The sequence below is a fragment of the Chlorocebus sabaeus genome, chromosome 22, assembly GCF_047675955.1.
Source record: "Chlorocebus sabaeus isolate Y175 chromosome 22, mChlSab1.0.hap1, whole genome shotgun sequence".
NCBI lineage: Eukaryota > Metazoa > Chordata > Mammalia > Primates > Cercopithecidae > Chlorocebus > Chlorocebus sabaeus.
The window spans coordinates 32572042-32596806 of record NC_132925.1 but is presented as its reverse complement, the minus strand read 5'-3'; the positions used below and the strand labels follow the sequence as shown (position 1 = coordinate 32596806).

The 24765-nt window shown below is 38.8% G+C and overlaps 1 protein-coding gene and 1 long non-coding RNA gene across 3 annotated transcripts in view; one reads left to right on the top strand and one right to left on the bottom strand.

Annotated features, from left to right (window-relative positions):
- The window catches only part of CD200R1L (CD200 receptor 1 like), a 30194-nt gene extending 25262 nt beyond the window's left edge, over positions 1–4932 (top strand). Inside the window, exons 5-6 of one of the 2 annotated variants that reach the window (XM_073009719.1) lie at positions 690–813; positions 4670–4932. In XM_073009719.1, coding sequence (XP_072865820.1) covers positions 690–813; positions 4670–4685 — 140 coding nt within the window. In that variant the 3' untranslated portion in view covers positions 4686–4932. Of the gene's footprint in view, positions 1–689; positions 3198–4669 lie in introns of those variants that run through there. The other variant, XM_007985816.3, reaches the window with a different exon arrangement.
- Positions 366–18375, bottom strand: LOC119625840 (uncharacterized). Its single transcript, XR_005242007.2, has 3 exons — positions 18205–18375; positions 5837–5901; positions 366–827 (listed from the first exon to the last, which is right to left on the bottom strand). It is a non-coding gene; the product is annotated as an uncharacterized lncRNA (long non-coding RNA).
- Positions 18376–24765: the final 6390 nt, after the last annotated feature.

Sequence of the window (24765 nt, the reverse complement as noted above, 5' to 3'; positions counted from 1 at the left end):
GGAGTTCGAGACCAGCCTGGCCAACATGATGAAAACCCGTGTCTACTAAAAATACAAAAATTAGCCAGGCGTGGTGGTGCATGCCTGTAATCCCAGCTACTCTGGAGGCTGAGGTAGGAGAATCACTTGAACCCAGGAGGCAGAGTTTGCAGTGAACCAAGATCCCCAATTAGTTTGATTTATCTTTTCAATAATTCCTAGGGGCATTTCACAGATAAATAAAATGAAAGTAGGAAGACATAAAACACCTTGCTAAAGAGGTTACATCAACTTAGTAAGAAAATCACTTCAATGTGTGGACAGTGTTATCAGATCAAACCCCAAATATCAAGAGTAATGTTCTTTCAAAGGCTAGTATTTGCATGGGAAGTTGGAATATACTGGGGAAAGCTTGACATATTGCTTTTCTTATAAAATTGGAAAGTATTAGCAATGCATAGTGTGCATTTATTTGTTCAGAAAATATTTGTCAGAAACCTACGAGGTACAAAACACAAACATGGTTCCTAAACTCTGTCATGGAAGAATGATATATTAGTAACATTTGAGTTGTAAGTTAGAAGGTTTCATGATTATGACAGTCTGTGAACTCTTAAGAATATTTTAAAATGTTCTTTAAAATGTTTGACTCTAATTTGTAATTAGAAGAATCCTTGAAATGATTTTTTTACCCCTGTCTGTATTTACAGGTCTCAGAAGCTCAGGATCTCCAGCGTTGGACTTACTGATCATTCTTTATGTGAAACTCTCTCTTTTTGTGGTCATTCTGGTCATCACAGGATTTGTTTTCTTCCAGAGGATAAATTATGTCAGGTAGAAACTGAAGACTGAAAAGCATAAGACACAGTAGAAAAAGAAAAAAAAAATCATTGTAACATTTTGAGTTTACAGTGTACTGGGAAAAGCTTGACACTTTTGTGGTTATGTTGTATTCTCCCTCCAGCTCCTTCTTTAATGTGAAGGCATCATTAACAACTGAGAGCCCAGGCAGCTGTACCTGCAGCACTGGGCAAGAACTTCATTGTGAAAGTGCTTCATTGCGGTTTTAGTCTAGGAGAGAAGTGGCCTAGCCCCCATCTTGAGAATTTGGTGGGGGAAGGTTTCCGGGGCTTCTCAAGTGTTTACTTTCAAATTTCTCTGTAAAGGGTTTGTGTTCCTTCCTGCTTAATTAAATAGTTTATGGCTTTTTTCCCTAAAGAATGAAAATCAAAAGAACTGGATGTCAATTTATATTTGATGAGACATCGCAAAAAAAAAAAGTAGCCATTTGCAACAAGCCTTCGTGTTCAAAGTCTAGCTTAACTTCTTTTGTGACTCGATGTGATAGTTACTAATATGGTTTGGTGTTGTGTCCCCACCCAAATTTCATCTCAAATTGTAATCCCCATGTGTTAAGGGAGGGACTTGGTGTAGGTGATTGGATCATGGGGGCGGTTTGCCTCATGATGTTCTTGTGATAGTGAGGGAGTTCTCACAAGAGCTGATGGTTTTATAAGTGGCAATTTCTCCTGCTCACTCTCCAGTCTGCTGCTATGTAAGACATGCCTTGCTTCCCCTTTGCCTTCTGCCATGATTGTAAGTTTCTTGAGGCCTCCTAAGCTGTGTGGAACTGAGAGTCAGTTAAAACTCTTTTCTTCATAAATTACCTGGTCTTGGGGAATTCTTTATAGCAATGTGAAGATGGACTAATACAATTACCAAGACCTGTTTCAACTCAGCATACAGTGTAAGTACACATGCAAAAGCTTTGTGCTTGCCATCATAAATGCCTAGGATACTTTATCTACTTTTGCATTTTCCTTAGTAAATTTCTATTTGCAAATGTGACACAACTGCTTTTCAAGATAAAGAAGAAGATGGCTCAGCAAAAGGCAAATAATGATGCTGGGCAGTGTTTCTACACCCTTTGGGTTCTTTGAATGCTGCTTTCCTCACAGCTTCTTGGCTCCTCTGCATACCCGAGTTGCTAATCAATGCTGCAATGGCAGGAGCCACTGCAAACACTGTCTGTGAGTCAGCTAGTAGCTGACCTTCCATCCATTACTTGCTTGCTAGCAATTAGTGGGGCAGCAGCATTGCATGTTTAGACTGATCATTGAGCAAATGGTTGAGTCATTTTTAGCAGTATTTGCATTTTAGCAGAAATTGTAAGTTGATCTCAACTAAGGAAATATCAGTGTCATTGAAGATGACACTGAAGGTCCCCTTACCTTTTAGAGCTCTAATGTCTCAGTTCCCTTTCTTGTTTGCACTCTAGGTTGTAGTAGTTGGATGGATTAATGATGGTAAGAGTAAGACATTGGTGAAATCCTTATATCTTCTAGGGCCACTGTAAACTAAGATCCTATATTCACTTGATACAGATGGTAATCCTGTGGTAAAAAGTGATTTTTTTATTTAAAAGAAGACATTTCTTATTTAAAGTAGCAGGTTGATATGGTTTGGCTGTGTCCCCACCAAAATCTCAACTTGAATTGTATCTCCCAGAATTCTCACGTGTTGTGGGAGGGAACCAGACGGAGGTAATTGAATCATGGGGGTCGGTTCCTGTGCTATTCTCGTGATAGTGAGTAAGTCTCACAAGGTCTGATGGGTTTATCGGGGGTTTCTGCTTTTGCTTCTTCCTCATTTTATCTTGCTGCCACTATGTAAGAAGTGCCTTTCACCTACCCTCATGATTCTGAGGCCTCCCCAGCCATGTGGAACTGCAAGTCCAATGAAACCTCTTTTTGTTCCAAGTTTTCGGTATGTCTTTATCAACAGCATGGAAACAAACTGGTGATCTGGTCTGTTACTTTTATTTTTAGCAAAGCCTAAGGGAAAAAATGATTGCATAAATTGGATGCTATTATATGCATATGGTTATTTAATTGCTGAAACAAACAGGCCCTACATCTCAGTGTATTCACACCACAAAAATTTAATTCTTGCTCACATCACACTCTAGTGCAGTTGGTGGGGCTGAGGCAGAGCAGGAAAGAGAAGTGTTGCTTTAAGCTATCAGTTTATCCTATGGCTCTGCCCTTCTCAGAATATTATCTAGTTCAGCTGGTGAATAGGAAACAGGGAGAGAGAATGGAGGATGTTATGTGGGAGGTGTTTATGGGCCAGGCCTGGAGTGGTAATCACTTCCGCTCACATTCCATTGGTTAGTCCTTAGTAGCATAGATCTATTAACATCCGCAGAGGCTGGAAAATGTAGTCTAGCTGACTTGGAAGAAAAGGAATCAGGTTCACTGCAACATCTAGCCCAGTCTCTGCCCATAATAAAGAATAGAACAAATACTAAGATTAACACTTACCCTTTTTGTAATTGAACATGAGTAAAAAATAACTAATTAGGAAATTATATATATACATTATATAATATGATGTAAGCTCTTGTGTGCCTTTCTTTTTTATTGTAATTCCCTTATGTTTAAGACAGGGCATAGAATGGGAAGCAGTCCATTAATACAATTTTATAACATACTAAAAAAATACTGTGGCAGGGATTGCTTGTTACCTGGTTGTATTAGTCTGTTCTCATGCTGCTAATAAAGTCATATCCAAGACTGGGCAATTTATAAAGGAAAAGGTTTAATTGACTCACAGTTCCACATGGCTGGAGAGGTCTCATAATCTGGTGGAAGGCAAGGAGGAGTAAAGCTACATCTTACATGGCGACAGGCAAAGAGACAGTATGTACAAGGGAACTCCCATTTATAAAACCATCAGATCTCATGACACTTATTCACCACCATGAGAACAGCATGGGAAAAACCTGCTCCCATGATTCAGTTACCTCTCACCAGGTCGCTCCCATAACACATGGGAATTATGGGAGCTACAGTTGGAATTTATTTCCATTGATTATGGAATTGATTATGGGAGCTACAATATGGAATTGATTTCCATAACACATGGGAATTATGGGAGCTACAATTCAGATGAGATTTGGGTGGGGACACAGCCAAGCCTTATCACTGGTCCAATGCCCATCCTCCCCTTTCTCCTTGTGGCAGATGAGTATATCCATGACTCTGAATCTTCACCTCTCCCTCTATCCATGTAATTTTTCAGTTGACTTTAGAGTTCTTTCCGTACAGAGAGTACATATTTATCCACCCTATGCAGTTTGCTTTGGCCAATAAAATGAGGTGGAAGTGTTGGTGTACCTGTTTTGAGCACAGGTCTCAAGAACTTCTGTTCTACTTGTTCCTCCATGAGAACATGCTTGGCCCAGTCAGATGGAGGATGAGAACCATGTAGAGCAGAGCTGTGTCCCCTCAGTCCCATCCCTAACTCTCTGTTGAGGCCAACCTAGAAGATGCAATAGTCAGCCATTCCCTAAATATATGAGGAAGCTGAGTCAAGATGAGAAGACCTGACCTCCACTTGATCCCAGGCGTGTAAGCAATTGTTACCACAGAGGTTTTATGGTTGTTTGTTACACAATATTCTTGGTGTCTTAGGTAATTGACACATTGATTAACAGCATAACTCCAATTTAATTTATTGTTGGAATGTACTTAGCTAAAAGGCATTTCTCAGTTTCCTTTGCTGAGTATGCCCACTTGCATAAGTTCTGGAAAATGAGATGTAAATACAAATCTTGTGTGATATTTTCAGAAAATCTCTTTAAAGAGGAAGGAAGGGTCTTCTTTTGCTTCTCCTCCTTGTCTCCTAGACTGCAACATCGGTAAGATGAGTGACGGTCCAGCAGTCAACTTGGGCCATGGATGATGTTGAGGATAGAAGCCACTCAGTAGGATAGAAGAAAAGAAAGATGGAAGAAGGATCCTGGGCTTGATGACCATGAAGTTTCCCTATAAACCCTCAACCACCTATTCATTGACTTCTTTTGTGTGAGAGTGAATAAAATTTTGTTCATACCAGTGTTATTTTAGGTTTTACTCTACATGTAGCTAAACTTAATCCTAATTGATACGAATACCTAGTTTGTTAATCTGAAGGTTTGTGTCAATCTTGCTACAAATTATTTTCTACTCATATCCATTTTCATGTCCAATTTTTGTTCTTCCCCTAGTGACAATGAAACAGATATTCCTACTCATGTCCAATTGTTATGGTCTATTTTCATTCTGCCCATAGAGGTAATGAAAAGAGGTAACTTCAGAAGATAGGAATCATAGGTATGAGTATCATCTCTATGACAGTTCAAGAAAAATTGTTGGTTATATAAATGCAAGGGATGCTCTGGGCTTGTGCTCGAGAACTTGGAGATATGTAAAAATGATCTAATAGCCAATCCCTAGATGTGTGAGAACATGTCTACATTATGGGATTCAGAAGGAAGATAAAGATACTGTTACGGGCTTTTAGAGAGAATGTGAGTAGGAGAAACAGGAGAACTGAAATCTATGAAATTTTCTTAGTATTAAATTTGTATTAATTCTTTTTTCCACTGGATGAACTTTACTGTTTCTAGAAGAGGTTTATGGGAATTCATTTTATTTCTTTATCCCATTCTCACTGCCATGATTAGATTGAAACAGTAAAAAGCTACAGCTACTACCCCCATCCTCCCACTCCTATATAAAGATAAAAAAAAAAAAACTCATTTTTTTTTCTCAACACTCATACGTGTTCATATAGAGCTGACCTTTGAACAAGATGGGGGTTAACATGCATGCTAACCCTCCATGCAGTAGAAAACTTGCATATAACTTTTGACTCTCCCAAAACGTAACTACTAATAGCCTACTGTTGACCAGAAGCCTTACTGATAACATAAACAGTGATTAACACATATTTTTTATGTTATATGTGTAATAAAGAAAGCTAGAGAAAAGAAAATATTAAGAAAATCGTAAGGAAGAGAAAATATATGTACTATTCATTAAGCGGAAGTAAATCATCATAAAGGTCTTCATCCTTGTTGTCTTCACATTGAGTAGACTGAAGAGGAGGAGGAAGTAAAGAAGTTGGTTTTGCTGTCTCGGGGCCACAGAAGTGAAAGAAATACACATATAAGTAGATTTGTGCATTTTCAACTTGCTGTTCAAGGGTCAATGATATACATGCCCAACAAATTAACTGTGGTCCTAAATACAGGGAGACTGGGAGCAACTTTTAGCAGAACACAACTGAGAGCCACTAGATGGTGCTTCAACTTAAGTCTCTTAACATTTTGAAGCAAGCTAAGATCTACTAACCTTAAGCAATGTAATCGTGCATTTAAAAAAATATTTTTCCATACTTCTTCTCCATTTACAAATTCTTTAGGTCTTCTTGGGTGGTTTTGGAACAATTACAGAAGGAAGACAAAGGAAGGATGATAAAATGGTTTAACTTGAAATTAAGGGGAAAAAATCGTTTTGGTTCCTAAATTTGAATTGTACTACCCTTTTCATTTAATGTTAGTAAAAACATTTTGTTTACCATACAAGATAAAGAGATATTAATAGATTCACCTCAGGGAATGGGGAAATGTGAGTTTATCTTAGTGGTTAAACCAAGATTAGTACTTGTTTCTTAAACTGGAAAGTTGAGATCACTCAATCATAAAATGCAAATAACTGCTTGCTCATGTTAATGGCAGCAGATGGTTAGAGCTACAAATAAAATTAACTGGCCTTCTTCACTTCCTAGATCCTCCTCCATATCTCCTCCCCCATCATCTTTTAGAGGCATGTATGGTATTCTAAAGTTAAAAGGAAGCTACAGATAAATGAGGTCAACTTCCTCATTTTGAAAAAGAGGAAACTGAGACTCTCAGAGTTAAGTGACCATGGAGTGTTACTAAGAAGCCAGCTGGCCTACTTGGCTTGCTGCTGAGAGGAAGGCAGCCACCCTAAGACGACAGTCAGACATGGCACAACCAGGGGAAGAGGGCTGACTATCTCTTTCTTGGTCCCCATCTTACTAATTAGGACTGAGAGCGCTTCACATGCTTTCCCTCCTGTCTGATTGGCCAAGACCACACAACAATTCTTTAGCCAATCCTGGCCAAAGGGACTGAGATTCTGTTTACGTTGATTAGTCCTTTCATGTAGATGGGACTAACATCAACATCTTTCACCAGATACACATCTAGTGGGAGAGGAGTGAGTGGGACTTGAACAAAACTGGGGCTTTGTTAAGAAGGAGAAATGAAGAATACGTGTGAAGCCTTGATGAGGGGGATGATAATAGTCAAACTTAATTTTAGAAGGCACAGAAGAACATTGCAAGTGGATGCGGGCAGGGAAGAAAGGCATGCTGGGAAAAGAGGACAGCATGGATGAAGGCAAAGAGGTGTAACAGGGTGTGTCTCTTTCAGGGCAATGGGAAAATTGTCCATATCGTCTCCTCACACAAACTCTACATTTCATAAAGTCATCCAAGGACAGAAGACTGCTATTAAGAATGCCAAGAGAGTTTTGCAGTACAAGCAAATCTTGATCAATTTATAATGTTTTCTGAACAGAATGTCCAAATATTCTGACTGATTCACCCAGCACTGATTTTAAGATTAAATAAGGAGCCAAGAACATTGGTTTATACAAAGTAGAGAACCAAAGAGAGGCTGGGGAGAGGCAGTGAGTTTGACAGACGACGTCTCTACTCTCAGAAGGGTGGGACTTGGTTTCTGAACTAGGTAAAGCTGATAGAGTAGAGACATTTCTCCTTATTCTGGTTTTTCTTGATAAAATACGAAAATTATTCTTGCTCTTAACCCAGCTGAAGAGAGGGTTTGGGGGATAATCTTTATATGTTTATAAATGTCCATGTGAAAAGTGTCATAGAAACACAAAGTCTTGTTATCCATCCTACCTGTCTCCAAATGCTCCTCATGCGCACATTGGTACATCAACACAATGTGAGTGTGTTCTTCCCTAGAATGTCTCTTCTCCCTAAGACATGGGGGCCAACACACAGATACAACATATTTAACTGTGACTTCTTCAGTTTGAAGTTCCCACACATTGAGGAGAGAGCTCTTCAGAGTATAGTAGTCACCAAGGAGGAAAGAAATAGGCATCTCTGCACAGGAGAAGGAGGTCATGGGGCTAATCAAGAGAATTTGTAAATATGACATGAGGGTGACAAAAAACATTCACAGGCTCACATTCAGAAAAAGTAAAGTTAACAAGATACACTAAAACAGGAGGAATCGTGAAGTTCAACGAAATATTATGACTTTTAAGGGAAAAGAATATGAATATCTTTCCAAATCCCTGTCATGATTTGCCTGTTCCTAAGCATGCCATCCTCCTGGGAAACAGGTTGTATGTGATTATGAGACTAATCATTTATTCCTGTTTCTTAACATAATAAAAATGCCTGACTACATCAAAACTTTTCAGTTTCTCAAAACTTAATGTTATCTTCCTGAAAACAGACAGCAAGAGACCTGCTGAGGAGGGCAGTCTGTGGCTAAGATGAGAGTTTACTATACTTCTGAAGGACATTTTATCTACCATGCTGCTTCCCGGGGTGCTGTGGGGCCACAGAACCTGGAGAAAGAAGCAGGTCTCCTCTGTCGTGGGCACTGTGTGGTCAGGTCATGCTGTTGGGAAGATTAATCTCAGATGTTACTGCCGAGCCTTGGCATGGACATAAATACTTCTGCGGACCTGACTGAAGCTGTGTAGGAGACAGGAGCCAGATAAGGTCTTTTTTGTGTGTGTCTCACTACAGAGCTTACAGTTTATTTGCAATTCCTGTACTCCCAACTTTAAGGCTTTTTGCCTGAGGACACCATCTGCGACATAACACCTACAAAAAACTCTCCCACAAACTTTCCCATATTCCATGTAATGGAAAATTGCAACACAATTTACAAGACATTGAAAACCAAGGAGCGGCCCAAGATGTCAGCTCCAAGAAGCTACAGTAAATGTCTTGGGACCAGAAAGAATGATTAAACAACTGGCATTCCAGCAAGAAGCATCTGTCTTTTGTCACCCTCCCCAAAGCAACATAAAAATGTGCAGAGGAAGGCCGCTATTTCAGCAGGGGCAAAGGAGGTCAGCTGTTTGTAACATTTTCCACCATTCTCTCACAACTAAAACCCAAATCCCATTACTTTCCAGCTGCCTATCAGGAGAGGGTGTTTGCTGATGCGGCCCGAGGATGCCTAATCGCTATCCCCAGTAACTCGTGGCAGCCCTTGCATCCTGGAGGATGATTAAATGGCAGATCCTAGGGAGGAGTTGGATGTGAAACTTTAGCCCTATGCCAAACTGGGCTTAAGTTTTTACATTTTTTTTTGTTTTGCCTTTTTTCAGATTTCTATCCAAAACATGCTTTCCTTGGCAACCTCCCCAGAGGACTGTGAAGTCATAGTGCATAAATTATCCAACTCTTACCTCTGCAGGATGGTAAAACAGATTGAAGAAGACTTGCAAATTGCAGCTGTTCTTGGGCAAGGGTCTGGCCAGGTAGAAACCAGCAGATCCGCCGGCAGTGCATATGCATACACACAGGCTGTGTTACAATCCATCTTCAGCTGTCATCGAACACTAGAGCGAGGCTATCTGTGTTCACCCAATCACTCCAGATTTGTGCTTAACTTCTCGCAGTTAGTTGTTCTTTTCTTTAATGACTGCTTTTCAAAAAGACTAGGAAGTGTGGAATTTATCAATATTTCTTATTAATGGGTAAAAGTTTAAATAGTTGCATGCTACCTTTTCAATCTGTTCTCTACCACACTCCTTTTATTCCTAACCACACGTCCACTGTCCAGCTTTCTTAGACATTTCTCTCTATCCCTTCCTTACTGGATTTTCTGCCTTGGCTTGCACTGTTTCTCCTAAGATGAAGGTCTTTACTCTCACCCCTGTCTTATGAAAGGCTGTTTTCTCTTCAAAGCTACTGCATCTGTGAAAACTTCCTAGGTGCCTGGTTCTGACTGAGGCATTGCTCTAACATAGCAATTCTTTTTATGGTATTTTCTGGATGATCAAGGCCCTTGGCTTTACAGGTGTTTGTTTTCACGTGTCTCCACCACTAAGTTGTGAGACTCATGAGGGCAGACACCACATCTCATTTACTTTGATGTCTTTCAAACTGCCTAGCACAATGTCTTATATATAGGGAATACTTAACAAACATACCTTGAATTTGAATTTAAAAACTCAGCGACTGAGAAATATATGACCACTAAGGGATACATGGATACATTCAGTGACATGAATCAATAAAGTTCTATATGACAAAGAATTAGATAAAATATTTGCAACACGTGTAAGACAAATTGAATACATGAATGCCAACACATCCAAAGAAAAAGAAAATCCCATAAAAACATGGGCAAAGGAAATAAAATGTCATTTTACAAGATAGGAAAAATAAATGTTTAATAAACATATGAAATGATATTCAAACTAAAGAGTAATAAGAGAAGTGCCAATTAAAAATAGCTGCGATATCATTTTTTCATATATCACATTGGTAAAATTAATAATGTTGATAGTATTAACTATTAAGAGAGGTGTAGGGAACATGCAGTTTCTGATGGGAGTGCAAGTTAACATATCCATTTCAGAGAGCAGCTTACAAATATGACCTAGTAATTCCACTTTTCAGTGTCTACTCAAAGTACTACTGTTTGTGTGCACAAGGAGGTAAATATTACAACATGACTTGTAATAGCCCAAAAAAATGAGAAATAAACCTCACTATCCTTTTTTAGGGAAATGTAATGCTATGCAACAGCTAAAAGCAATGAGTTTGCCTCAGCAGAGTGCCTTCTCTAACTGAAATACCACTCCTGCTTATCTCCTTTTACCCACTTTCTTTGTCTTCATAGCACCTATCACCTATAATATTATTATATTAGTTATGCACATGCTTATTTGGCTATTATCTTTCTCCCTCTCTAAAATGTAAGACTGATGAGAATAGAGATGTAGCCCGTTTCTCCAGTGCCATATAGGGAGCCCCCAGCAGATATTGACTGGTGTACCATAGGGACTCAATAAATTGTTATTGAATGAATAATGTTGAACTATGTATAATAACATAGAAAACTCACCAAGGCATATTGATAAGAAGAAAAATAAATTTACAGAATAATTCATATAGGATGATATAATTCATGTAGAATAAGTACAAAATGATTTCTTTTTGTAATATTATTCTAATGATTTCACTGTCTCCTCGTTCCCTCCTGGTTCTAACGTGGTTACTCTAGATGCATTACCTCAGCAGAAAGATGTAAGTGGACAAAAGGTGGAAATATCACCTATATGTCTCTTCCTACCTATGCTTTTTAAAAGCATCCAAGTTTTAGGGGAACAGAGGGAATTCTGAGTCTTCTCTCCCCTCCTACCCCCGAGCCTAAAAAGCAAAACAAAACAAAAATTCCTTGAACTGAGAGGAGTAGGACAAATGGAGCAAGCAATGGGACTGTGGATTCCTTTGAGAGAAGCTATCTCTCCCAGGCAGTACCCAGAAAGTGAGAGACCCCAAAGGGAGTTTTAGCAGAAAAGAACCTGGATGGCATTGCAAGAATTCTCTTGCTATAATAGCACTGCAGATAGAAGACTGATTCTTACTCTTCCGACCTTAATGTGGCAAAGGCAGTCTCCAGTTCTAAAGAGCTGAAAAGATGGGAACAAGAGTTTTCTTCCAAAATGCCTATGGCGCGATGATTTGGAGGACCAGATACTTTTCTAACCATTACCAAGTTTAGATGCAACCATGATGGAAGGAAGAATAGAAGGGATTGATGGACTGGGAGTAATTTTTTCATGAAGCTAGCTTCATAATACGTAATACATCCTCTAAATATTAATAGTTTCTCTTACAAATCAGAGTTGAGGATAGGCTTTTACACCTGTATGTATATAGTTTAATATGTACATGGAAAAATGTCTGGAAGCTTGCAAGCATTGACAGTGGGTGGTGGTGAAGAGGGACTTGCTCCGTAATGTTTGAATTTTATACCAAGAATGTATTCATGTGTTCTGTGTTATTAAGAATAAGTATTTCCAGAAAATAAAAAGTAAACCAATCCAACATACTTTCTTGCCAAAAGGTAGAGCAAGAGTTGTAGGGGTTGCTAAGGCCATGGAGAGGGACTGAGGTTAGAGCTGACAGGCTACTAAGTGTAGATCCAAATGAAGCTGGGATGCAGCTGGCCAAATACTGTTTGCAAAAAGCTGTGATTCTGCACTTTTGTTTCTTTTTCCTGTAGTATTTTTCTGGCCTGCCTACAGATCTGTTTGGGAGCCTAAATATCAAAATTTATGAGAATTTGTAACTCAAAAATTAATCAAAGGCATATGAGGAGAAAGATGAAACATTAAATTCAAGTTCTGCCATGGCTATTCTTTCTTAATTATTTGGGAAAACAATATAAAAATCTGATATTTATGACCATCTCAGACTTTTATAGCTGGTTTCAATTCCAAGCATGTTAAATTGTGTGCAAATTAAATTTTATTTTCTAAGTGTCATTGCTCTAGCTAGTATTCACTTAAAATTAATTTTGTTTTTCATAGTTTAATGCCTTCTGTTTCTTGAAGTTCATAAAAGATTTGAAATTGTTTTTAGTAAGTTAATACAAATTTAAATATAAAGCTACTGAAGGAAAAGAACTTAGACTTTGTAAAACATTTCATTTTTAAATCACCAATGCGTGAGGATCTCAGACTCCAGGTGTACTGATGCTTATCTCTAATGGTTTCTATTAGAGACTGTGCCTTTTAACCTTTTATTTTCCGTATTGTGACTCAGCTTCTTCCTGTCAAATAACTTGTGCTTTTGAAGACAGATTCAACTGGCCAGAATGAGGTCATCTTCTCTCTTAGGTAGTTACTGTTGACAACAGTCGTTTGATGTGTTTGATTCTTCTCTTGTGACTTCAATTGCACCTATCATGATGTAGTATGCACACAGAAGATGCTGATTTAAGCACAAAACACATGCATTAAGGAATATAAGGTAGTTCATGGAATCTCCGTGGTTGTAGCTTAGTCTACTGTCACTGTGGCCACTGGGCATTGGACACTGCTCCACCTCTCATTGTCTACCTGTTTGCATCACTAGCTCTTGCTTGATTCAAGATCCTAGATTGGCAAGTGCACATCTTGCCTCTTCTGGGTCCAGGATGAAAGAAAACGCTCAGCCTCTCACCAAGACCCAGAAGGTAGAGAATTCATAAACAGTGAAGGGGAGTTCAAAGGCCAAGAGGGTCTCAAAAACTCAGGATTTTCTATTACAAAGATTAAAGTGGAATCTTTTTGCACCTACTGACCCTGAGAGGCTTATAAAACACTGGCTCGCTTAATATTGGGTTTTAAATTTCTACCTAAATGTGTTAGTTTTCTATTGCTGTATAACAAATTAACTAAAAATTTAGCAGCTTAAAATAAAAGTAAGCATTATGTCACACCATTTCTATGGGTCAGGAATTTAGTGACAGCTTAGCTGTATGGTTCTGGCTCGAGAGCTCTCATGACATGGCAGTCAAAATGTCAGCCGGTCAGGCAGTCATCTGAAAACTCGATATGGGCTTCAGGATTCACTTCAAAGACGGCTTATTCACATGCTGACAGTTGATGCCTAGGGTTGGCAGGAGACTTCTGTTCCTCGCAACGTAGATCTCTCCATAGGGCTGTTTGAATGCTCTCATGGGGCTCTCATAATGTGGAAGCTGTCAGTGATCCAAGAGAGAGGAAAGTAGAAGCTGCAGTGTCTTTTTTAACTGACATTTCAACCAGGCGCAGTGGCTTACGCCTATAATCCCAGCACTTTGGGAGGCCGAGCCAGGAGGACTGCTTGAGCCCAAGAGTTTGAGACCAGCCTGGGCACTATAGTGAGACTTCAACTCTATAAAAATTAAAAAAAGAAATTATCAGGCCATGATGGTGCATACCTATAGGCCTGGCTACTCAGGAGGCTGAGGTGGGAAGATCGCTGGAGCCCAGGAGGCAGAGGTTGCAGAGGGCCAAGATTGTGCCACTGCACTCCAGCCTGGGTGACAAAGTGAGACTCTATCTAAAAAAAAAAAAAAAAAAAGACATTTCTATGTCTGTACAGTATTCTACTGGTAACACAAGTCATTCCTAATCAGTGTAGAAAAGAATTACACTGGGGCATGAACACCAGGAGGAGAGGATCACTGGAAGCTGGCAGACTTGAGCCAAAGCAAAATATAAATTTGTGGATTATCTGGTTCATTTCACAAAGGTAGTGGATTCAGATGGATCCACTACCCATGTGACTCTGGGATATATAAACACAAAGGAGGTCATCATAATCCTTGATTTGACTTGATTTGAATCCCAAAAGCTTTGTTGAATCCATTAAATTATAATGATTAAACAAAACCCAGAAATTCAAATGTGTCACAAAAAGAGTCAAGAATTTTTTTCAACTAAAGCCAATTTGGAATTTCTTTATTGAAAGATACTTCCTGGTCCTCTTCCAAAAACTGTCAGAATAAAATGAGAAATTAGAAAATTAAGCAGAAGTGCTCTTTTTGAGCATCATTTGACTGTTTGGAAAGTTTTTAAAGTATTTTAAAGTATTAGATTCTTTTCATCTAGAACTGTATTTCATCATGCAGTTTCAGATGGTGATGCTTAAAAGATAAAGATCATTGTTTTGCAAGCTTTAGGACAAGTCTTAGTCTTTTTCTTGTTTAACTCTCATGAGTTTAACTCAGTTTCTTCCCATTCTGCTGCTGCTCTCACAAGATCAACTGAGAAATGGGGAGAATTCTGACAGTGTTCTCCTTGGCTCTAAGTAAAATTATTTGTATATATGTCTGTCTTCGTCTGTTTGGGCTGCTATAACTGCTATAAGGGAATACCATAAACTGTGTGGCTATAAACAACAGAAACTTATTTCTCACAGTTCTGGGGGCTGGGAAGCCCAAGAGCAAGAATCCAGCAGGTTCAGTGTCTGAGGGCGTGCTTCCTGGTTCATGAGAAGCCATCTTCTTGCTGTGTCCTCTCCAGGAGAAGAGGCAATGGGGCTCTACAGAGTCTCTTTCATAAGAGACTCTGCTCTCACAACCTAGTCACCTCCCAAAGGCCCTACCTCCTAATACTGTCACAATGGAGGTTAGGATTTCTACACATGAATTTTAGGGGGGCACAAAATAGCCTACAGCATGTGTCTCTTTGGGTTTAAATAAATAACATCACATTTAAGATGAAAAGAAGAAAAAAAAGACAATACATCCCAATGACTAAATTCTTCGGGGCAGAGACAATGGTTTACCATCTGAGGTAACAGGCATTCTAGTCCAGGAAAAGCTGGGGAATTTGCTGAGTTCAATGGTATGTCAATCATTTCAGCACTGCAAATGGGCTAGAAACTAATGGTGGAGGCAAGACATAATAGAAGGTCCTGTGAAATCTGATAGTTACAGAGTTATAAGGAGATCCCTTTGAACCAAAAGGAACATTTAGCTGGAACCTGTGTCAGTTGTATGCTGGAGTCAGCTCTTGATAGGTTGAAAGATTTATTATTAAATATTCAGGATATTTGTAAGCTGATCACTAAACCACTGATAGCTGGAAGTAGGACATAGTAAGAATACTTACACCACACTGCAAATCAGGGTTCCCTTTTCACCCATCTCAATAAAGAGACAACTAATCGACATATCACAAGACCTGTAGGACGTATATGATGGGGATGTCTTAGAAGATGGTCCTATGATCTACAGTTTACAACCACCTAGTGGTGGGAGTAGTGGTGGGGGAAGCTGAACGTCACTGGAGACAAAGCTGGCTCGGCCAACTGAAGGTTATGCTCACAGGACAGAGAAAATTGGTCCAGGGAGAAATTCAGGGAAAGTAGGAAAGATGACTACATACTGGAATTGCATGGTATATAGCCTAAAAGAGTAATTTGGGATTTAAAAAGGAGAATGGAGCCAATACTTATAGAGGCATCTGCTTCATATACCTTAATCATTTCATCAATCTGCCGAGGCAGGTAGGTATTAATGTTTTCATCTATTTTACAGTCAAGAACATTGAAGCTCCAATTATTAAGTGGTGGAGTCAGGATCGTAACTCAGGATTGTTCCACAACATCATTACCTCTTAGATCTTATTTTTCTAGAAAGTGGAAAAGGGGAAGAAACAACAAGAGTAAGAAAGAGGAAGAAAGAGAAGGAAGAAGAAGAAAGAAGAAAGAAGAAGGAGAAGGAGAAGGAGAAGAAGGAGAAGGAGAAAGAGAAGGAGAAGGAGAAGAAGAAGAATAATTAGTAGTAGTAGTGGAATTGTTCTAGGACCAGAAATCTCCAGAAGGATCAGGAAAGTGTCTGCAAAATTAGTGAAGAAAGACATAAAGTTCACTGGAGGAATATCCGAGAAGGAAACTTCTTCACCCAAAGAGGAAGACAGAGTGACCTAAGAAATGGGTCTTGTAACTAAGTTTCTGCTGCAGAGTCAGGAAAGTGTGTGTGCAGCTAGGAGAACTGCAGTCTCCGAGGGAACAAAGGAACATTTTTATAAATTAGACCAAAGCTATCATGTATAGTAGAGAGGTCCATACAGCTATTCTACATTCCTGCTGAAGGGTCTGAAGAAAATTGGTAGGGATTTTTCACTGGCTTGAGACTGACTAAAGGGAAAGTGTGCTCCCCTTCAACTTCACCTTACTCCTATTACCTGTTTTGGGACCTCCAGTTCTTCAAGCTGGTACTCTTTGAGCATGAAGAAGGGGCACTGAGGAATGAGATTATGTACTCCTGGAGGGCAGGAAGTTGGCCTTCTTTTTTTTTTGAGACGGAGTCTCGCTCTGTCCCCCAGGCTGGAGTGCAGTGGCACGATCTCAGCTCACTGCAAGCTCCGCCTCCCGGGTTCCCGCCATTCTGCTGCCTCAGCCTCCCGAGTAGCTGGGACTACAGGCGCCCGCCACCGCGCCCGGCTAGTTTTTTTGTATTTTTTAGTAGAGACGGGGTTTCACCGTGTTAGCCAGGATGGTCTCCATCTCCTGACCTCGTGATCCACCTGTCTCGGCCTCCCAAAGTGCTGGGATTACAGGCTTGAGCCACCGCGCCCGGCCTGGCCTTCTTATCTGGTATGTTTCTTAATAGCATGGCATATTGGATGAACAAAAATTACTTTTAAAATAAATATGTTGAACAGACAACTAAAGTCTCTTCTAAAAATAAAATTGGCTTCAAGTTCTATAGTTCTACCTCTGTGGTCTCATTGCACAAACATATGTTTTAGATCTTAGGCTATTCAAGACATGTGTCCTGACTTATTATTTATAACCAAGAGAAATGAAAAATGCAACCCAAAAGCTTAAAGACTTTGCCTGAGGACTGTAAGTAAAGCACATGCAAGCTGTTAGATGGCCAAGTTGAGGACCAGAAATAAGCACCAATTATTCAATCAGGCGATGTGGTTCATGACCCCATAGGGGACTCTTTCCTTCCTGCTGTGTAATCAGAGGATCTGAGACTGTGGGCCCAGACTTTGTTAGAACTTGTTTGTTAGAACAAGTTCTAACAAAGTGTTGTTTGCCTCTTTTTTTAAAATTCTGGCTCAAAATCCAGAGGATGTTGAAGCATGAGCAGCCTCCTATCTCTCTCTTTCCAGGAGTAGTTACAACTCTTTTGAAGTTTGTGATGCAGGTTAAACTGTTCTTTTCCTTTGCCCAGGCAAAGAAAAGTACTGTCAGGTGAAATGAGATCGCTGTTGAAATTCAGTATTCACATGTGTCCTAGCTCAGAATGTTGAAAACCAAGGTACAAAAGATTCCAATGAAAGGAAGAGCTTGAATCACCTTCTGTTCCAGATGGGGCCTCACAATAGTTACAACTGCTTGTTCTGGACACATTTGCCCATCCTGGCATACAGAGGCAGCACCGTCCATGAAATGTTTGAGATATCCAGGAGGTGGGCAGTAGATGAACAGAATATATTCATTATTACAACTGAGAATGCTTTTATTCTCCCTGTCTCTCCCCCAGAGTTGGTATAAACATATAAAAGTCTCCTGAGTTTGAACTTGTATGTGCCCAGTCTCAACTTTAACCATTTATTTCCCTTTATTTCGTAATTTAAAAACGGAAAAAAACTGAAGGTCTGACAATGGTTCTAGATTTTTTCTTCTTTCAGGACAGTGATAGGGAAAAAAACCCACTAGAATTTGTTTATGAAATACTGCCATTATAGAAACCTAACTGACCAAAACACCAAAGCTCTGTGTTCTAGTACTAGGTTTTAAGTACTTAGCTTTCCCACACCTTAATTTACTCATCTGTAGAAGGAGGAGTTTAGATTAGATAATTCTTACCTAAGTTACTTCCCCTCTAAGATCCTATGTTTCTGCGGCATCTGGGTGTAACTGCAGAACTTTAGAAGAAAAGTCTGGACCCAAAGGTATGGGTTTTAGATCTGACTTTGTACATTTTGTGGTTTTATTTCATCATTTCTAAGAAATGGAGAATAGTATCTATCATTTGGTGACAAGTGTAATGTGAGATTAGATATTTTCTTGTGTAAGTAATTTGCAAGTAAAATGGTCTATACAAATGGAAAAAAAGTTCCTTTCCCCAAAATATTAAAACATACTAAAAAGCTAGATTAATTAAGCAAATGTGGCATCTATGCAGGAAAATGCAAATAGATTCAAAGAATGAAGTCCAGAGAAGACTTATGTGTATATTGACAGGTAGTTTATTGAAGAGAAATACACATAAGCAATACACTCGTGAAAAGGTAATAAATATTTCTACTAATCTAATAAATGCAAATAAAAGTCACAATAAGATAACATTTTCTTCTCATTAAGCAAAAACGAAATATTTGCTATCAAATCTTGGTGAAAGTACAGGGAAATGGGTTCCATGATGCACTGCTGATGAGGATATAAACTGGGACAGGCATGTGGAAAGGTAATTTGTCAGGGTTATAGCTTTTAATGTGTATACCCTAAGATCAATAATTACTTTTTTCATATCTATACATGTACTCTAAGAAAGAGTGAACAAATATATTCATTGCAACAGTATCTATAAGATCAAAATATTTGAAATGACTCACTTGTAACTCAATAGGGAGGTGATTAAACAAAAGGTAGCACATTCCAGCCTGACCAACATGATGAAACCCCATCTCTACTAAAAATACAAAACTTAGCCAGGCTGTGGTGGCATGGTACATGTAATCCCAGCTACTTGGGAGGCTGAGGCAGGACAATTGCTTGAACTCAGGAGGTGGAGGTTGCTGTGAGCCGAGGTCGCGCCACTACACTGCAGCCTGGGTGACAGAGGGAGACCTTGTCTTAAAAAAAAAAAGTAACACATTCATACTACAGAATACTGTACAACAGTTAAAAAGAATGAGGTGGCTATCTGCAATCTGACATGGAATTCCCTCTTAATACACACTGTAGAGTAAAAAGCTAGTCATAGAATAATTTGTATTATTTATGTACAAATACACACTCACGAAACTATGTATTTCTATAGCACATACATGTGCTAAGAAATTCAGAGAAAAGAGTTCTGAAAGGATGTACAATGAACTGGTAATAGTAGTCACCTTTAAGAAGGGGAGTAGTGATTAAGGAGACATAAAGTTTATCCATAGAATTTTTTTTTTAGTGAGATTGTGTTCATGTATAATGTAAACATTAAAGAGTTTTTGTTTGTTTGTTTTTTAAAGGGAGATAAGACAATAAAGTTGAATATTTCCCATTCAGCCAAACTAAAATCTAAGAATTATTTTCCTCCAAGCCACATTATGTAAATTTCCATGCATACGCCATGTGCTAGAATACCATCCAACTCACTGAGTCTGAACCCTTCAAGAACTCAGGCTATTACAGGCCTTATCTTTTGATTTACCCAACAATGCAGCCAAGTGGCTATACCATTTGATTTCTAGAGTATTCAGAAACTATTACTCAGATTCTGAGTAAAGGCAGTTCTGGGATTTAAACTATTATGGAATTATTTCGTTTGATTGAACTTGCAAGCATAAGGTCACAGAAGATGGTGGCATTTCTCCAGAGATAAATAATTATCCTAATCATTACTGTTACCAGTGTTCTGTTGTGGAGTTGCTGTTTGCCTTTACATGTAAAGTGCTCCCTGAGAGAAGGCTGGAATTCCAAAGCCCAGCTAGAATTCTTCCACCAAAATTTTAAAAGACTATCTATTCCATTCGGAAGTTAGTAATTTGAGAAAACACAAATACACGCTTAACAACGGTAATTACTTTTAGAGACAGAAGGCATGCAGAGTGTGAAGGCTGGGGACACACAAAGATAAACTTTGTTCTCTTCAACAACCCTAGAAAGTAGACAGAGAAGATACTATGATGCCCCATTTTCTACATTAGGAAAATAAGACCTCATGTCACATTGCAAGATTGTATCAAAACATCTCACGTATCCCATAAATATATACAGTTACTATGTACCTACAAAAATTAAAAAAAAATAAGACTCAGAAAAGGTGAGAAATTTGTTCAGAGCCACCCAGCCAGTAGCAAGTTCAATTTAGTTTTTTCCTTGGCAGCAAGTCTAAAACTTTTTTCTATTCCATGATGTTCCATCTTGAAATCTGGATATAAAATTTGAAGACACATGTCCAAGTTGACCTACTGGCAGCTGATACTTTACCTAATATCTGTTGAGTGCTTACTAGGCATCTGGCTCCATTCCAGAGTCTTTCATAATATTCCCTTAAATCTTATCAGAACTCTGTGAGTTACAGTGTTATAATCTCTGCTTCACAAATGAAGAAATGGAGACCTAGAAACTAAAACAGTTTACTCACGCCCCCTCACCAGGAAGGAGTGGAGTGAAAATACAACTTCTGGCTCAACTAAGTGCTTTTCCTTCTAACACTGGTATTTTAATACTCTCAAGGAAGAGCTCTCATCAGCAGACAATACAAACTTTGAATAAGGTTTACCCCCAGATAGACACATACCCTTCAGTCTAGGTTAACTGCATGCTGTAGGACACTTGTCAAGCAAATCAGTGTAGTTTGGAGTGTTTTTATATGTGACTGGGAGCCATCTGGTCATATTAGAAAAACAAACCATTTCTAAATATTGTCATGTGTGAGCCAACAAGAGGTCCATTCTTTCATTTCTTCTCAGGGGGCCTCCTAACCTCCTCTACTGGAATGAGTGTTAAGGCTCTCCTTATACTGACCCAGAGTCATTTGTTTTAGTAATGTCTGAGCACTCTGAGGTAATGGTCTTAATGACCTCCACCAGTGCTTTTAAGAGAGTAAGAACCGTGAGTAAGTAGAACATTCTAATATTTTTTCTTTTTTTTTCTATGTTTAAAAATAACTAGAAAATTGACTATCTAACAATGAATTAGGATGCATGTCACCATAAACCTCAGGAAAGGGAATTTGAAAGAAAATATTTAGTTACAGGGCAAATTTGAAAATGGCAGACATCTTAGAGAAAAAAAGCAAGAAAGAGAATAAGAATAGACTACTAGACTGCTGACTTGTATGAATCATGGCAACATCGTTTATGGGTGTTTCTGTATACCAGGCATATTATAGGAAATAACTAACTCCATCCTCATAAAAACCCAGTGAAGTAGGTTTGTCTTATTAGTTCCATATTATAGATGAAGAAGCTGAAGCTAGAAAGTGGCAAGGCTGGAATTCAAACCCAAATCCATCTCTGCCTTTAAAAGTTAGTTCTTCTTTTCACACCAGCTCCCACGCTGAGGGCAGAGCATGGAATCCACACTAGTGGGTTCCTGAGTATTGTTGAAATAGGAGTTCAGGGTAAAACTTTGGGAGAGTTTCTCATTCTTCCAGAATGGGCTTGGGAATTGTCTTCATTCTTCTATCTGAAATGGAAGTTCTTGGGAGCTCAGTCACAGCCATGGTCAAAAGGAAGAGATGCATTCCAAAACTGACAAGCAGCCTTTCACTTTGCCCACTTGGAGAGAGGGTGTCGGTCTCTGGGGGTACTTTAAAAATTTATAAAATGTAATTTCTTCTCTTTTGAATATAAGCCATTTTATAATCCCAGCACTTTGGAAGGCCGAGGCGGGCAGATCATGGGATTAGGTCACGAGACCATCCTGGCTAACAGGGTGAAACCCTGTCTCTACTAAAAATGTAAAAAATGAGCCAGGCTTGGTGGCGGGCACCTGTAGTCCCAGCTACTCGGGAGGCTGAGGCAGGAGAATGGCGTGAACCTGGGAGTGGAGCTTGCAGGGAGCCAAGATCACGCCACTGCAGTCCAGCCTGGGCGACAAAGCGAGACTCCATCTCAAAAAATAAATAAATAAATAAATAACTAAGCCATTTTAACTGGGTGAGATGATATTTCATTAAAGTTTTAGTTTTGATTTTCTTTTATCTGATGATCAATGATGTTGAGCACTTTTTTCTTTGCTTTTTTTTTTTTTTTTTTTTTTGAGCCAGAGTCTCGTTCTGTTGCCCAGGCTGGAGTGCAGTGGCAGGATCTCAGCTCATTGCAACCTCTGCCTCCCCGCCTCAAGTGATTCCCCTGCCTCAGCTTCCTGAGTAGCTGGGACTGCAGGCATGCACCACCACACCTGGCTAATTTTGTATTTTTAGTAGAGATGGGGTTTCACCCTGTTTGCCAGACTAGTCTCAAACTCCTGACCTCAAGTGATCCACTTGCCTCAGCCTTCCAAAGTGCTTCGATTTCAGGCATGAGCCACTGTGCCCAGCCTGTTGAGCACATTTTCATATGCCTGTTTGCCATTTGTTTGTCTTCTTTTAAGAAATATCTATTTAAATATTTTGCCCATTTTTTGAACAAATTAGATTTTTTTTCCCATAGAGTTGTTTTAAAAAAAAGATGTAAACAGTAAAAGAGAAATACTTCATCCACTTCTCAGCTTAAGAAACAAAAGTTGACAAACCCAGTTAAAACCCTCCACGTGCCCCTCCCTGATTTCATCTCCTTTCTCCCTTCTAGAGATAACCATGGTCCTAAATTCAAGATGTGTCATTGTCTTGAAATTCTCTATAGCTTCCACATATGTTTGTATACTTATAAAATATATTTTTAAATTTTCACATTTTCAATTTTATATAAATGGTTTCATATTTATTCATTCTCCTGAAATTTATAGTTTTTGCTTCTTGTCATGTCCAAAGTATTTATCCATGTTACTGTGTGTAGCTGTACTTCTTTCATTTTCATTGCTAAATAATATTCCGTTGTTTGAATATATCACTATTTATTTAGATATTCTACCATTGATGGATATTCTCCACTTTTTCTGTGACATATAATGCTGCTAATCTTACATGTCTTATTATGTATATGTCAAGAGTTTTTCTTGTAAATATAGCTATATTTACTAAAATTGAATTTTCTTTCCTAACAATTTTATTTCAAGGATTATCCCTGTAAAAAACTCTTGAGGCTGGACACAGTGTCTCATGCCTGTAATCCCAGCACTTTGGAAGGCTGAGGCAGGTGGATCACCTGAGGTCAGGAGTTTGAGCCCAGCCTGACCAACATGGTGAAACCCTGTCTCTACTGAAAATACAAAAGTAGCTGGGTTTGGTGGTACATGCCTGTAATCCCAACTACTTGGGAGGCTGAGGCAGGAGAATAGCTTGAACCTGGGAGGCGGAGGTTGCAGTGAGCCAAGATCAAGCCACTGCACTCCGGCCTGGGCAACAAGAATGAACCTCCTTCTCAAAAAAAAAACAAAAACAAAAACAAAGACAAAACAAAACAATAACAACAAAAACTCTTGACATGTACATAGTGAGATGTAAAATGTCGTAACACCTAGTTCTCCTAACTGGCTGTGTCAATTTACACTTTAATTTTATTTTATTTTGTAGAGACAGAATCTTGCCATGTTACCCAGTCTGGTCTCACACTCCTGGTCTCAAGCAATCCTCCTGCTTTGGCCTCCGAAAGCACTGGGATTACGGGCATGAGCCATAGCGCCTGGCCTACACTTTAATGGTTTTATTTTTTAATATTATCTCCAATACTTGGTATTGTTAGGCTTTTTATCTTTTGCTACTCTGAAGAACTGAAAGAGCATCTCATGATTTAAAAATACATATCTTTGATTATTAGTCAGGTTGAGTGGCTTCTCATTTGTTCATAAGCCATTTTTTTTCTTGTGCTATCATTTGTCATTGTTCATATTTATGTTTCTTTTGATTTATGAATGTTCTTTATATATTCAGGCTATAATTTTTTTATCTGTGTATGCATTGCAAGTAACTTCTCCTATCTGTAATTGTTTTTGTATCTTGACTTTAGCATTAGCAATGCCAAGTACACAAAACTAATCACTATTTTATAATTTTTGGTGCTATCATTTTTACTTTTCAAGAACATTACAATGGAATTTGTATGAAGACTACTGTGATTTAAAATTATCAATGTCACTGGTACTTGTAGGGAAGCTTCCATAGAGGTCTCCATTTTAGATACATTTGAACTTCCATGTAATTTTCCTTTAGGACAAAATAATCATGTAATCAGCTCAAGAGAAGTTTTTACATGTGAATAATTTGGATATAATTTTATGTGACTTTTTTCTCTTGTTTCAGACGATGAGAGGAATTGTGTTTTTAACAAGGCATTTAAATATTAGTATATTTTAAAACAAATGTAACCAGCTAAAAACTGGAGTGTGCTTGTTGGGGTGAGTTCCCTTCAAAGCAAAGATGAAAATTAAAGTTGTCCTCTAATTTACAAGGACTATTCCTCACAGCTTGGTTCCTGGTCATCTAGTGCTAACTACCATCTATCCTGTGTGGATAACTTAGCCTTTCCCTAGTGTAAAATTGAGAGGCAATACAGCATAGTGGCTAAGGCTTTGTGGTGGGAAAGCTCCATCACTTTCCACAGGTTCTTT